We start from the raw sequence: 13,646 nt of genomic DNA on the forward strand, positions 1-13,646 counted from the left end.
TATCTAGTTTTTGAGACTGTTATGCAGTATTACATTGTATGTACAAACCATATTTATTTAAACATTCCTCTATTTTTAAACAATTAGGATTTTTCCAATCCTAATCCCAAATCCTTGTTTCTACATACAATGTGGAAACGAATATCCTTCTTGAGTTTTTTGCTTGCATGTGGGAGAGTATTTATAGAAAAGCTTTCTGGAAGTAAGATTGCTAAATTAATGAATATGTAAATCTTAAATTTATGATCCTCCAAAGAAATTTCATCAATTTATATTGCTACCAATAGTTTCTTCATAACCATGCAGGTATTGTGTATCATTGAATCTTTTAATCTTTTCCAGTATGAGAGATTTAAAAAAATAGTACCTTACCAATTCATAAATTATGAGATTGAGCATGTTTTCATATGTTGGTAAGTCATTTGTATTTCTTTGTCTATAAATTGCCTATTTATGGGTTGATTTTAAAAATTGTGTTATTAGCACTATTTTTGAGTGGGAAATCAGCCAGTGAGTGAGAGGGTAGGAAAGGAGAGAGGGAGCTGTACCCAGTGCTGGGAGCACTAAATGTGGCCAGGAAGATCTGTCTTGCTCAGATCTTTAATCTGCCTTCTTTGGGTCTGTGTCTCAATGTCTGGGTTTGAAACTCTCATAGGTTACCTTAGTCGTCCCTCCCCTTCCTACCCTGTCACGAGCACTGTGGGCACATATTAGTCAGCACTATGCAGGTGAGTGATGTTCAGTTACCAAGGGCAGGGGCACCGTGCTGGTTATCATCCACCTGCACCCTTCTCCATGCTGCCCTGTGCCCTGGGAAGCTGACCTGCATGCCCTTACAGCAGTTCGCTTCCTTCAGTCTCCACAGGAGATGGGAGGGAGAGAGCGAGAGTCAAGCCAATGGACATTTCCTTTCTCCCTGTGTGATCGCCACAAGTAGCTGTGGCCCTTGACCAAAGGCCTCAGCTTTTGACAGACCTCCTCTCAACTTAGCCTCCTCATCTTCGAGTTCCGTTAATTACACCTCCTTCACCCCTTCAGTCCTAGGGGTGAGATGATGGCTGTTTCTGACTTGGGCTACCACACTACTCCTTGTGAAGTCCTTACTCCTTGCCTACACTTTTGTAAATAGTCCCTTAGTAAACTGCTCTCAAATTATCCAAAGTTGCATGTGACATCTCAGTTCAGGATGCTGGGGCCTTGACTGATACAGGCATCTCATGCTTAGCTGTATCCAGGGAGTCCTAAATAGGAAGAAAATTAAGCAGCACCCAAGGCTGGTTTTAGATCCTTCAGCTACTCTCAAAAGGGGTCACACAGAGTGGTACCAGGGACCAGTCAGCCCCACACTACACCATATTAGAGGGACCCTAAGAGCTGTATTTTGATAATGATGGCACCTAGGACCAGGTGGAGGAAGGTTATAGTACCTGAGCAGTGAGATGCTCCTGGATTTACTTTAGCCCCTGGTGACCAACATAATTGAAAAAATTGTATTGGATGGAGCTCTGGGCCAACAGAGGTGGCTCTGTGCTTGAGGAAGAGGTGTCAACCACAGTAGAACTCTGTGATCCATCCCTGGGGCTTGGGTGAAGCTGGCTTCAGTGGGGATCCTAGGAGTGAGGGTGGCAATAACTCTAGGAGGGGCAGGGCATGAGGAAGATGGGATGGATTGGGGGATGGAAGGTGACCAGAATGTCTCAGCTGTAGGAGGACTCTGGGTAATGTTGGATTCAAGTCCAAAGCGTCCCCAAGAGGCTGCCTGTGCCACAGTGCAGGTAGTGGAGCCTGGCTGGGTAGAAATCTGAGAAGATGCTGGGGTCAGGGAAGAAGTTAGGGTTGTAGCCAGTGGTCCAGCCTTTAGTACGTGGCTCACAGCCTGTAGGAGTCCAGGCTGTGAGAGAATTCCTTTCATTGCTGTTTCTGAGAGGCTCCAGGGAATGCTCACATGTCCTCCATATCCTTTCATTCCCACATGCAGCCATAGCCAATAGCTGCTCTGCTGGTCATTACTTCTCATTACTCTTTTTCCAGGTGACTGTGCTTTCATCATAGTCCAGAAGTGACCTACTTTTTCTCTCCAAAAAACAGCCTAGAGCAGGCTTTACCTGAAGACTTGGTGAGAACAGGTGGTAATTACCATGCAGAAAAGGAAAATTCAGACTTCATGGTAGAGATCATGCCTCCTAGAGTTCCTTCCCGGAGGTTTTTCCCTTCCCCCACTCTGTCTTTAGCTCCTTAGCTGGGCTGCCTTTTAATCTTTAATTAATTAATTAGTTTATTTTTATTGTGGTAAAATGTACATAACATCAAATTTACCATTTTCATCATTTTAAGTGTACAGGTACAATTTAGGTGGCATTAGTTATATTTACTATGTTGTACAAACATCACCACTATCCATTTCCAGAACTTTTGCATCACCTGAACAGAAATTCTATATGCATTGAACAGTGACTTCTCATTTCTTCATCCCTGCCGCCTCTGGTGACCTTTATTCCACCTTCTGTAACTGGGTCATCATTTTGCAGGATCCACCTCTGCTGGGTCTCGAGAGAAGAAAGTAACTTCTTCCTCCTTTCTTCAAGGATAAAATAAAAAGATGAAAATAAAACAAAAAAGAGATACGGCTTAGCACATAAACCAGTATCTTTAATCTCTGAATTATTATGACAAATCTGTGATTTAAGCAGAGAAAACTGGACATAATATAATCATTTTGCGCTAATTACTGGAAGCTACTGTTAGGAAGTGGAATAGTTTAATGCTATACTACATGGCCGCAACTTGTGCTTTGTGAGTCGACCTTATGTCTCTTTTATAATGTTTGGTCTCCTTTCCCTGATTTTTTGCTTCACATTTGCTGTGGACTGATAAACCAGACAGTTAAACTTGTTACTATGTGGTGTAAAATAAGATCAATAAATTCTGAATGAGAGATTGAAGACTAATCCCATAAGTAGAATGCAGTAACTTTAACACCATTATTTTTGTTGTTTGGAGACCTTTATGCATGTATTTTCTCAGACTTTATTTTCACCTATATTCCAAGGAGGTGAGGTTACCAGCTAATCTAGTTCTAGATTTGGGATTTGCACTGTACACTCTAGAAGGGACATGACTATGATGGAATGGAGGGAGAGCAAAGAAAAGCCCCAAAGGTAGCTCCTGGCTTTGTTGACTCTGTATATTGGGTACAGGATATGATGAACTGTTATGGCCAAAGGGCAGTGTGGCCAACAGATTTAGAAGAGACATTGTGGGCAGATGACCACCCTGACAGACTGGATCCCCAAGCACAGTTCTGTGGGGGTCCTGGGCTGTTTGTTTTGGTGCACTCCTTAGTACTGATGACATATTTAAGATCATTTAAAAATCAAAATGGAGTAACTGTGGTTCAGGCATCCAAAATGGAGCCAGGTAGCCATTGTGGATATGGTTTCAGACATGTTTCTGCATCACTGAGAAGTTGAATTTTCTCTAAACTGTATCAAACTCAAGGACACTACCAGCCATTTTCAAAACAATACCTGTTAAGCTGCTAGTTATAACCTTGTAGTTTCAAAGTCACCCCAATTCTGTCCTTTGCAACTATGTAATCATTTCAGACCCCAGCCAATCCTTGTTTAACAAGCACCCATACTTCTTGCCAGCTCCAATCCTAATTCTTGACAAACAACTTATGCAACCTTGTGTTTTTTTGCCTTTATAAACCTCCTCCGTTTTGTAGTTCAGCAGAACATAATTTAAGTGCTTTTTGGATCTCCTGGGCTGCAGTCCTAACAAACCTCAAATGAATGCCTCTTTATTTCAATCAGGTCTCCATTTCTGAAGTTTTGGTTAACAATACCTAGGCCATCCACCTCTGTTTTTTTTTTTTTTTAATATGTCCCATCTTTTGTCCTGGTCCTTGGTTCCTCACCTGAATCTTCTATTTCTGAGTCATATCTGTTTCTATATATCTCATTACCTTCCTAGTTCATTTTGACTCCAGCCTTCATAGTAATGCACAAACAAATCACTGCTTTTGGCTCTGATGTCTTGGCACTTGCTTGGATCTGGTGGGCCTGACTTTCCTGGGCTGGGATAAAATCACATGGGACAGTCAACTGGTATATAAAAAGAGGTATATATCACACAGGATGGTTGTGTTGTAAAGGTCCGTCAAGAAGATTTTCAGAAATGTGGGGGTTAATGAAAAATGGCTGATGCCACACAAACAAGCACTTATTTGTGGTCCCCAATCCAGATTCCCAGTAAGTGGGCAATGGAGCTTTGGTACCATCCTTCCTAATTCTGAGAGAAGAAAACACAGTCTCTGGGAAGAAAGATACATGTCCTAAGGTGAAAGAGCAGAATCTTTCTTGAGGAGCTCTTTGTCTCTCCTTTAGTCTAATCGGTATTGCCAATTGGCCTTCTAAGACCTTTAAGGAATGGGTGAAGTTGGGTGGGGGGCAAAGGACTTTTGAATTTCTATTTTTTCTTTTGGCTGCACCACATGGCATGTGGGATCTTAGTTCCCCCACCAGGGATTGAACTCAGGCCCCCTCTAGTGGAAGCATGGAGTCTTAACCACTGGACCACCAGGGAAGTCCTGGACTTTTGAATTAGAATTGCATTGTCTGGAAAAGGGGAAGATATATCTCCAGTATTTACTAGGTAGCTTCCTTTTTAGCCACTTACCCTCCTGTGGGCAAATGCTATCCTATGGACTGGTACATGGTCTTCCTGTGGAGTCCGTAAGCAGATCTGTTAGCTCTACCACGTGAGGACTTGACTCAGAGTCACACCACTGCCTTTAGGGCCCAGGTAACGAGGGGACCCTGTTATCATCTACTGCCTAGATAATTTCAAATCTAGTCTAGACCAGCACTGTCCAGTAGAACTCTCTACAATGATGAAAAACTTTGTCTGCCACTAAAAGTGTTTTCCTAATACCCTAATCTGTGTTGGGGACTGCAAATGGGTATTTGCTGGTGTAGCTTCATCAATTTTTCAGTAAACCCCATGTTTCTTAGAATCTTTTGGTTAGATCTTGACAACCCAACCATCCCCTGTCCAGCTGGCTATGAGATCAGTGGGCTGATCTGGCTCCTTGCAATGGCTTCCAGCATGCTCCTGGCACTTCTGTTCACAGCCCACATGTGGAACAATTTGCTCTTCCCTCCTTGTACCCCACTTCTTGCCCAGTCCCTTATCTTCCTCAATTTCTAACCATGTTCCATCTTTTTTTTTTTCTTTTGGCTGCATTGGGTCTTTGTTGCTGCACGCAGGCTTTCTCTAGTTGCCGCGAGCAGGGGCTACTCTTCATTGCAGTGCATGGGCTTCTCATTGCGGTGGTTTCTTTTGTTGTGGAGCACGGGCTCTAGGTGCACGGACTTCAGTAGGTACACCACGCAGTCTCAGTAGTTGTGGCGCGCAGTCTCAGTAGTTGTGGCACATGGGCTTAGTTGCTCCGCATCATGTGGGATCTTCCTGGACCAGAGATTGAACCTGTGTCCCCTGCATTGGCAGGCGGATTCTTAACGACTGTGCCACCAGGGAAGTCCCTAACCATGTTCCATCTTGAATTCACTGGCAGGACCTTGGGAAAATTGTACTTCATAATGTGTAAAGCAGAAGAGTCTCTAAGGACAAAAACCACTTGCTCTCATGTGTATAAGGTGATTTGCCAGATTCTTCCAGCCCTGTCCTTGGTCTCTGTTAAGCAGAGGTAATAACCAGGATAATAACAATAGCACAAATGGAAACAATCCTTCCTGCACTCCTGCTAGAAGAATACAAAGATATAATACATGTAAAATTACTTTGAAAATTTAGAAATGCTCTAAAATTTAAAGTATCATAGTTATTAAATCCTTGTTTTCCTCTTGGGTGGGCCAACAATAAGTACTGCTCATTTTAGCCATCCCTTTTTGCTTTTTATTTTTCTCTTCCTTATTTTTTCTGGGCCAAGTAGAAGGTAGCTGATTAAAAAGTATCTTGGATTGAATGAGCTTCCCCCTCATGGTTTCCTTCAAAGTGCTTTCCTGTTGTCTTCTTTTATCTGAGTCACATTCAGAAATAGTTGGCTTTCTAGCTGGTTTGAAGAAACCACTTTCAAATTACTTGATAGAATAAAAAAAAATCCAGACTCTGAAAACCCGCAGGGCCTTGTGCATCCTATTGGCCATTTCCTTAAATGACATGAAGGAGGGTATGAATCTGATGACAAGCATGGCTTCAATGAACAAATCCACCAAATTTGGACAAGTGACAGAGGACCCAGGATACTGAGGGTGATTTTAAAAGTACTCAGGGCTCCAGTAAACACATTTTGGAGGAAGGCATTTTATAGGGATTTTTATACTGAATGTCACCAGAAATGCACTTTAAAAGATAAACAGAATATTATATTTTTAAATATTTTATAGCACAGAGCAAGAATTATTTTAAGTGAGTAGACACTGAGGTGCAGTGTATAAAGAAAGAAAATTCTCCATAACCCATTTATCTTGCGGGACTTAGAAGAGTTGAGTGACAGTTACAAATGACAGCCCTCTTAGGTATTCAGTTTCCTGTGGTATTTAAATGAGAAAATGTATTTTGGGGACTATTTACACAATAATAATAAAGTGGTGTTCAATTGCAAATGACAAAAACCAGGGTTGATTAAAATATTTTAATATGTGAATTGGATTTGTAAATTTTGTTTAAATATTTTCTGTTCATTATTGACATTAAAGAGGACAGAAGTGAAATCAAGAGGAAGGAAGGCCATCTAGGTGCTGAGATCAGGGCCCCAGAGGTGTCAGGCCATTATATTCCTGGTTGGGTCTTTGCTTTTTTTGCCAGAAATTTAGAGACAGTCTCAGAAAAACCAAGTCCAAAGGAGATTTATGCATATGAGCACTCCATACCCCTGCAAGAGTGAGGACCTTGAAGATTGTCCCTGCAGAGGTCTGTGGACAAGGATGAGTGTCAGGTGCAGTCCATTGCCACTACTGTGGCCCTTGGTCTACCTCTCCTTGGTCTAACTGGGGCTTCCTCTGGCTGAGGTCCCTGGCTGGGCCATTTGAAGAACCTGTGTCTTCTCCTTCATCTCAAGTTTCTGTAGCCAGTGTTGCCTAGGTTTCCTATCAGAATCTACCCTCTGTGCCCCATGCCAAGAATTCCAGATAAACATGCTGCCTAGGGGAAGATGTTCCCAGATATAAAGAGAAAGAAGTGACCTCTGTTCTGCTTAGGACTGTACAATTGATCTGGTGCTCCCTCCTGAGCTTGAGGCCAAGGTTATTGGCAAGTCATCTGCACTTGCTCATGGAATGGGCTCATCAGGCTTTCCCTCTCTGCTAGTCAAGATGCTGACAAGGTGTGGGAGCTTCCTGGTTAGTTGAAGGCGTCTAGTGATTCCTGGATAGGCTTCATGAAAATTATGGTGTTTTGTTCCTTACTTTCCACCCAGTCTTCTCTTGTAACCAAGATTCTTAAGAAAGAAAAGGTGGTGGTGTTCTGCAGTTGCAAAATTCTAGTGGCCAAGACAGCTGAAAACATACAGATCTTCACTAATTCTAGTTTATCTGATCCCACCCAGGCTTGCATGGCCAAGGCCAATGCCCACGCCCACAGCACAGCACTGGAAGCCATATTATCAAGGGAAATCTCAGGTCTGGCAGTCTCTGTCCTGTTGCTTCTTTTCTTGGGAGCTGGTCCTGGTAGAGGTCAACCATCTGGTGTGGGGCTGAGAGTTGCTCACTATCCAGCTTGCTTCCATCTTCCAAAGAGTCTACCTTGAGGGTACCTGAACCATGTAAACTGGAAGAGCCATGCTGGATATGGCCACAAGTTACAAGTCTTAGTTTCTTGAGTTCACTCTTTATTATTTGTGCGTGTGTGTGTGTGTGTGTGTGTATGTAATATGACATAGTAAATACAGCCTATATATTATATATAATATATACAGTATATATATATATATAAAATATATTTGGATAGTGAGGTTGTGAGAGAGGAGGGGAAGAATGCAGGTATACACTGTGTATATGTTATCATCTTATCTGAAATCAAGGATATGTAACCTAATGTTTTTATTTATTTATTTATTAGTTCAAACAAGTATTTATTAAATGCTTGAAAGTGTATAACACTGTGCTAAGAATGAAGGTGGGATACAGGACTTCAAAAGGTAAAAACGACATGTGTCCTGTCTTCAAAAAGCTCAGCATCTATGGGGGAGACAGGCATGTAACTTATCAAATTTTACATCTTACAAAAATTAAGTATCAAAAGAGAGATATAAACTAAATATTGTGGCAGTTTTGATGAGAAAAGGATCAATTCTGTCAATGGGGATTAGGGGCCATGTTCCTGAGGAGGTAACCTTTGAGGTGGCCTTGAGAATATGAATAAAATTTCATTTCAATAGTTATGAAAAGAGTTAGTCTTGGCAGCAACACTCTTAACAACTTGTGTTTATTTAGCAGTTCCCCACTGACTGAGTAGCCTCACACACTTTGTTGTATTCAATTAGAACAATAACTTTGCAAAGTTAAGTAAGGGGATATTATTATTATTTTAAGGTCAAATTTTGGCTTAAAGAAGTTCTTTGACTTGCCTACGAGGACACATTATTTAGTCGGGGTGGGGAAATGTAGATGTGGAACCAATATCTTCTATCTGCAAGTACTGTGAGAGCCCTTCCCCTGCCCACCCCTGCTTTTAGCAGGCTAACTAGAGGTGCATTCCCGGAGTTTACCAACTGTTGGTCATTCACAGCCTTACTAACTAGCCTCAGCAACTACTGATGGTGCACAAAGTGTGGTCGCCAGACAGCAGTATCATCACCTGGGAACTTGTTAGAAATATAAATTCTCAGACTCCTTCCATACCTGCTGAATCAGAAATGCCAGCAATGTGTTTTAACAAGCCCCTCAGGTGATTCTGATGCAAGTTTAAGTGTGACCTAAACACTACACATTTGAGGATTCTTTTAACTTAAAATAGATGATATGAAACCATGAGAGCTGACTCTAGAAAAAAAAAAAGCCCAATTAATCCTTACAGTATCTAGAAATTAAATTGTGTTCTCCTTTTCCTTCTGAGGATTGTTATTGAACAGGATGATGTGGCATATAGGGCTGGAATAAATTTGGCATTAAAACTGCATTTACTTCTTTCTCATTGAGAAAACAGATACATTCAAAGCCACAGGGAACATGGGACTCAGCCTGCAAAAGTCAAGGGCTCCAAGAGCTGAAGTACAAGGTCACACATTGCTTCAGAAAACAAAGGGTTAGATTTCTGACAAGGGTTACCCACAAAAGAGAGGCCTTAACCCTGAGAATTCATGAATCTGCTCTTGCGAACATGCAGTTTCCAAAGAAATTCAGCTGGAAATGGGAGATAGGCTGGTGTCATGGCATTTCATTCCTTTGAATAGTTTGTGAGAAAAAGCAAGAGAGATAAAGTTATTCTGTTACCATGACAACTTGGAGAGGCCCAGGCTGGATAATGATACAATGGAGCTGACAAAGCTTGGCATCCTGATTCTAGATGAGAAAAATGGGGCTGTGGAGGCCTGGAGATTATGTAGAATGAGTATTCTTTTCTTCCCTTACAGTTCTGCCACATTGCCTGATTAAAAAAAATAACCCATTAAACAGTGCACATAGTGACTATGACTGATGTACATCTATTCATGTGTTTTCCTGGAAGGCACTTCTCCCCTTTGTCTTGTTTCTATCTATCCTTTGCTGCATAGCTCCAAACGTGCTTCCTTAAGGAGGGTTCCTCATTGACTGGCCCTCAGTGAACCACAGCATTGAAAGGCTCAGTCATGCATTTAGTCCCATTTTGCAATTTTTTTTTTTAACACATACAAACTCTTTCCTTCAGGGGAGAGAAAGACAATAATGTTACTTCCTTGTGACTTCAGGGTCTAAAAATAGCAAAACTGTCTATAATCATTTTTTTCCTCTTTTGTTTACAATAAAAATAGCTAAGAGTTATTGAGTGCTGATTGTATACCATTCCAGTACTACTTAAAGCGTGGTTGAAGACCAGCAGCAATAGCATCACCTGGGAACTTTTAAAAATGGAAATTTGAAGGCTCTACCCCAGACCTGCTCAATCTGAAACTCTAGAGGGTGGGGTCCAGGAATCTTTTTTTAATAAACGTTTAATAAATACCAAGTTTTCAGAATCACTGCATTAGACGCATCTAAGTGCATCATATTTTTTCTCACTTAATTTTCACAACAACCTGGGAATTAGTATCATCTCCCTGTACAGGTGGGGGAACTGAGGCACAGAAAGTATGAGTAAATTGCTCAAGGTCCCTGTAGTGTATTGTTTCCAAAGATTGTGGCAACAATCTCTTCTACTTTTTCAAAGTGACTTTGTCACTTCTATCAAGAGGTGTAGTCTATTTCTCTTTTCCTTAAACTGGACTGGTCTGTGACTTGCTTTGACCAATAGAATGCAATGAAAGAGATATGGTACAACTTCTTTTTTTTTTAATTGAAGTATAGTTGATTTACAATGTTGTGTTAGTTTCAGGTATACACCAAAGCGAATCAGTGATTCACTGTATATATATATTCTTTTTCAGATTCTTTTCCCTTTTAGGTTATTACAAAATATTAAGTAGAGTTCCCTGTGCTATATAGTAGGTCCTTGTTGGTTATCTATTTTGTACACAGTAGTGTATATATGTTAATGCCAAATTCCTAATTTATCCCTCCCCCCATACTTTAGCCTTTGGTAACCGTAAATTTATTTTCTATGTCTGTGGGTCTATTTCTGTTTTGTAAATAGGTTCATTTATATCATCTTTTTTTTTAGATTCCACATATAAGCAATATCATATGATATTTGTCTTTGTCTGGCTTACTTCACTCAGTATGATAATCTCTAGGTCAATCCATGTTGCTGCAAATGGCATTATTTCATTCTTTTTATGGCTGAGTAATATTCCATTGTGTACATGTACCACATCTTCTTTATCCATTCCTCTGTCAATGGACATTTAGGTTTCTTCCATGTCTTGACTATTGTAAATAGTGCTGTAATGAACATTGGAGTACATGTATCTTTTCAAGTTATGGTTTTCTCTGGATATATGCTCGGGAGTGGGATTGCAGGATCATATGGTAGCTCTATTTTTAGTTTTTTAAGGGTCCTCATACTGTTTTCCATAGTGGTTGCACCGATTTATATGCCCACTGGCAGTGTAGGAGGGTTCCTTTTTCTCCACACCCTCTCCAGCATTTATTATTTGTAGACTTTTTGATGATGGACATTCTGACTCATGTGAGGTGATATCTCATTGTAGTTTTGATTTGCATTTTTCTAATAATTAGTGATGTTGAGCATCTTTTCATGTGCCTCTTGGCCATCTGTATGTCTTGTTTGGAGAAATGTCTGTTTAGATCTTCTGCCAATTTTTTGATTGGGCTGTTTTTTTGATATTGATTTGATTTTTTTTTTTTTTTTTGCTATGAGCTGTTTGTATATTTTGGATATTAATCCCTTGTCAGTCACATACTTTGAAAATATTTTCTCCCATTCTTGTGGTTGCCTTTTCATTTTGCTTATGGTTTCTTTTGGAGGCCTTGCAGAGTCTGTTTTCATTCTCCTACTAACTTGATTCCCATGTAAAATCCAGGCTGCTGGAGACAGAGGCCATATGATAACAGGGACCATGTGGAGATAGAGACCATGTGGAGGAGAACCAGAGTGTGCTAGCTGACAGCCCCACCTAAGCCTTGTCCTGTGGGTGAAGCCATCTTGGACCTGTTAGCCCAGCCTAGTCACTAGCTGAATGCAGCCACGTGCAGGGGCCTTGCTAATGCCACATGGAGTAGAGACTTGCTTGCTGAGCCCTGCCCACATTTCCAACACGAAAAATTGTATGCAATAAAATGGTGGTGTTTTAAGCCACTGACTGTTGGGATAGTTTCTTATAGAGCAATAGATAATGGAAATAGTCATATAATTTGTCAACCATAGATCCTGGAGTCCAACCCGTGTACCTTTAGCTTTAGAGCTATCCATCTTAACCATTGCTCTTTTTTTTTAATTTAAAAATTTAAATTAATTAATTAATTAATATTTTGGCTGTGTGGGCTCTCTGTTGCTGCACGTGGGCTTTCTCTTTCTCTAGTTGCAGTGAGTGGGGCCTACTCTTCGTTGCACAGGCTTCTTATTGCAGTGGCTTCTCTTGTTACAGAGCACAGTCTTTAGGCACATGGGCTTCCATAGTTGTGGCATCCGGGGTCAGTAGTTGTGGTGCACAGGCTTAGTTGCTCTGCAGCATGTGAAATCTTCCTGGACCAGGGCTCAAACCTGTGTCCCCTGCATTGGCAGGAGGATTCTTAACCACTGCACCACCAGAGAAGTCCTTAACCATTGGTCTTTGCTTTGTTTCATTTTTTAAAAATTATAATTGCTATTTTATTAACATATCAGGTTTTAAACTCACGTTCCAGGGCAGACAATCTGGTAAGTTTCTTTCAGTAAACCATGTAGCATATACAACACCCATTTTTACCCTAAGCTAGGTAATAATAATAGCTAACACTTTATGGTACTTGCTATATACCAGGCTAATCATGCTTTGATTATGTTTTAATTTGCTAATTTTTCTCTAACTTTTGAAATACATACTTAGGTAATCAATTTTCAGCCTTTTTTCTAATGCAAGTATTTAAAGGTCTACATTTTCTTCTAAGTACTACTTTAGCTGCACCCTAAAATTTTTGATATGTTATATATTAACTATCATTTCATTTAGAATAATTTTTTTCCATTTAGAATAATTTCTAATTTCCATTGTGATTTTTTTGACCCAGGAGTTTTGTTTTAGAAATATATTGCTTACTTTGGGATTTTTCTTACTGTCTTTTTATTAATTATTTTCTTCCTAAAATAATTCCATTGTGGTTGGAGGATATATATTCTATATGATTTCAAACATTTAAAATTGATTGGTGGACTTTCCAAGATGGCAGAGGAGTAGAAGGAGAGGTGGAGTTCATCTCTCCCCACAAATGCGTCAAGAATACAACTACAAATGGAACAATTCTCACAGAGCACCCGCTGAACACTAGCAGAGGACCTCAGACACCTAAAAGGACAAGAAAGATCCCCACGTAACCAGGTAGGATGAAATAAAGAAGAAAGGAAAAGGAAGAGGAGAGGAAGCAGGATGGGACTTGAGCCCCTGGCAGAGAGCTAAAGGTGAGGAGAGGTTCCTGTATCTGTGGAAGCCCCCTCACTGGTTGGGGGATCAACTGGGACAGAAGGGGAGTTTCAGGGGCTTGGAGGAGATCCTAGCAACCAGTCTGTGGCAGGCAGGACAGAGTGAGACCTACTCAGATTGTCCATGCCACAGCACTGCACACCCCAGGCTGAGACAGTTGTCTACCACTGTGCATGGGGGCTGAGTACTGGAACATGGGATTTGGAGAGCAAACCCAGGGAGGGGACTGCTGTTGGCTGTGAGGAGACAGCCTGAGGGTATGGTAGTGAGGAGCTCCACAAATGGGAATGCTCGTGGAGGAAACCCATACTGCCACAGAAGAGAAGTGCCATCATTGAGTGATGTACAAAGGGCTGGGCCACCATTGCAGCCTCTTTCCTCACATGCTGGCCCTGCCTCCATGGGCACT

General features: G+C 41.0%; 1 protein-coding gene across 3 annotated transcripts in view; it reads left to right on the forward strand.

Moving 5' to 3' along the window:
* Positions 1–13,646, forward strand: part of POLE4 (DNA polymerase epsilon 4, accessory subunit) — a 92,472-nt gene that overhangs the window by 58,715 nt on the left and 20,111 nt on the right. The window contains exon 5 of one of the 3 annotated variants that reach the window (XR_014326642.1): positions 13,067–13,215. The exons of 1 other annotated variant lie outside the window; for it this stretch is intronic. Coding sequence is in view for 1 of the 2 variants with exons in the window: in XM_082851721.1 (XP_082707847.1) it covers positions 2,032–2,063 (32 nt within the window). In the remaining variant the exon portion in view is untranslated. Of the gene's footprint in view, positions 1–2,031; positions 2,107–13,066; positions 13,216–13,646 lie in introns of those variants that run through there. One more of the 3 variants, XM_082851721.1, reaches the window with a different exon arrangement.

The sequence above is a fragment of the Leucopleurus acutus genome (assembly GCF_964270905.1).
Source record: "Leucopleurus acutus genome assembly, chromosome: 12".
NCBI classification, from domain to species: domain Eukaryota; kingdom Metazoa; phylum Chordata; class Mammalia; order Artiodactyla; family Delphinidae; genus Leucopleurus; species Leucopleurus acutus.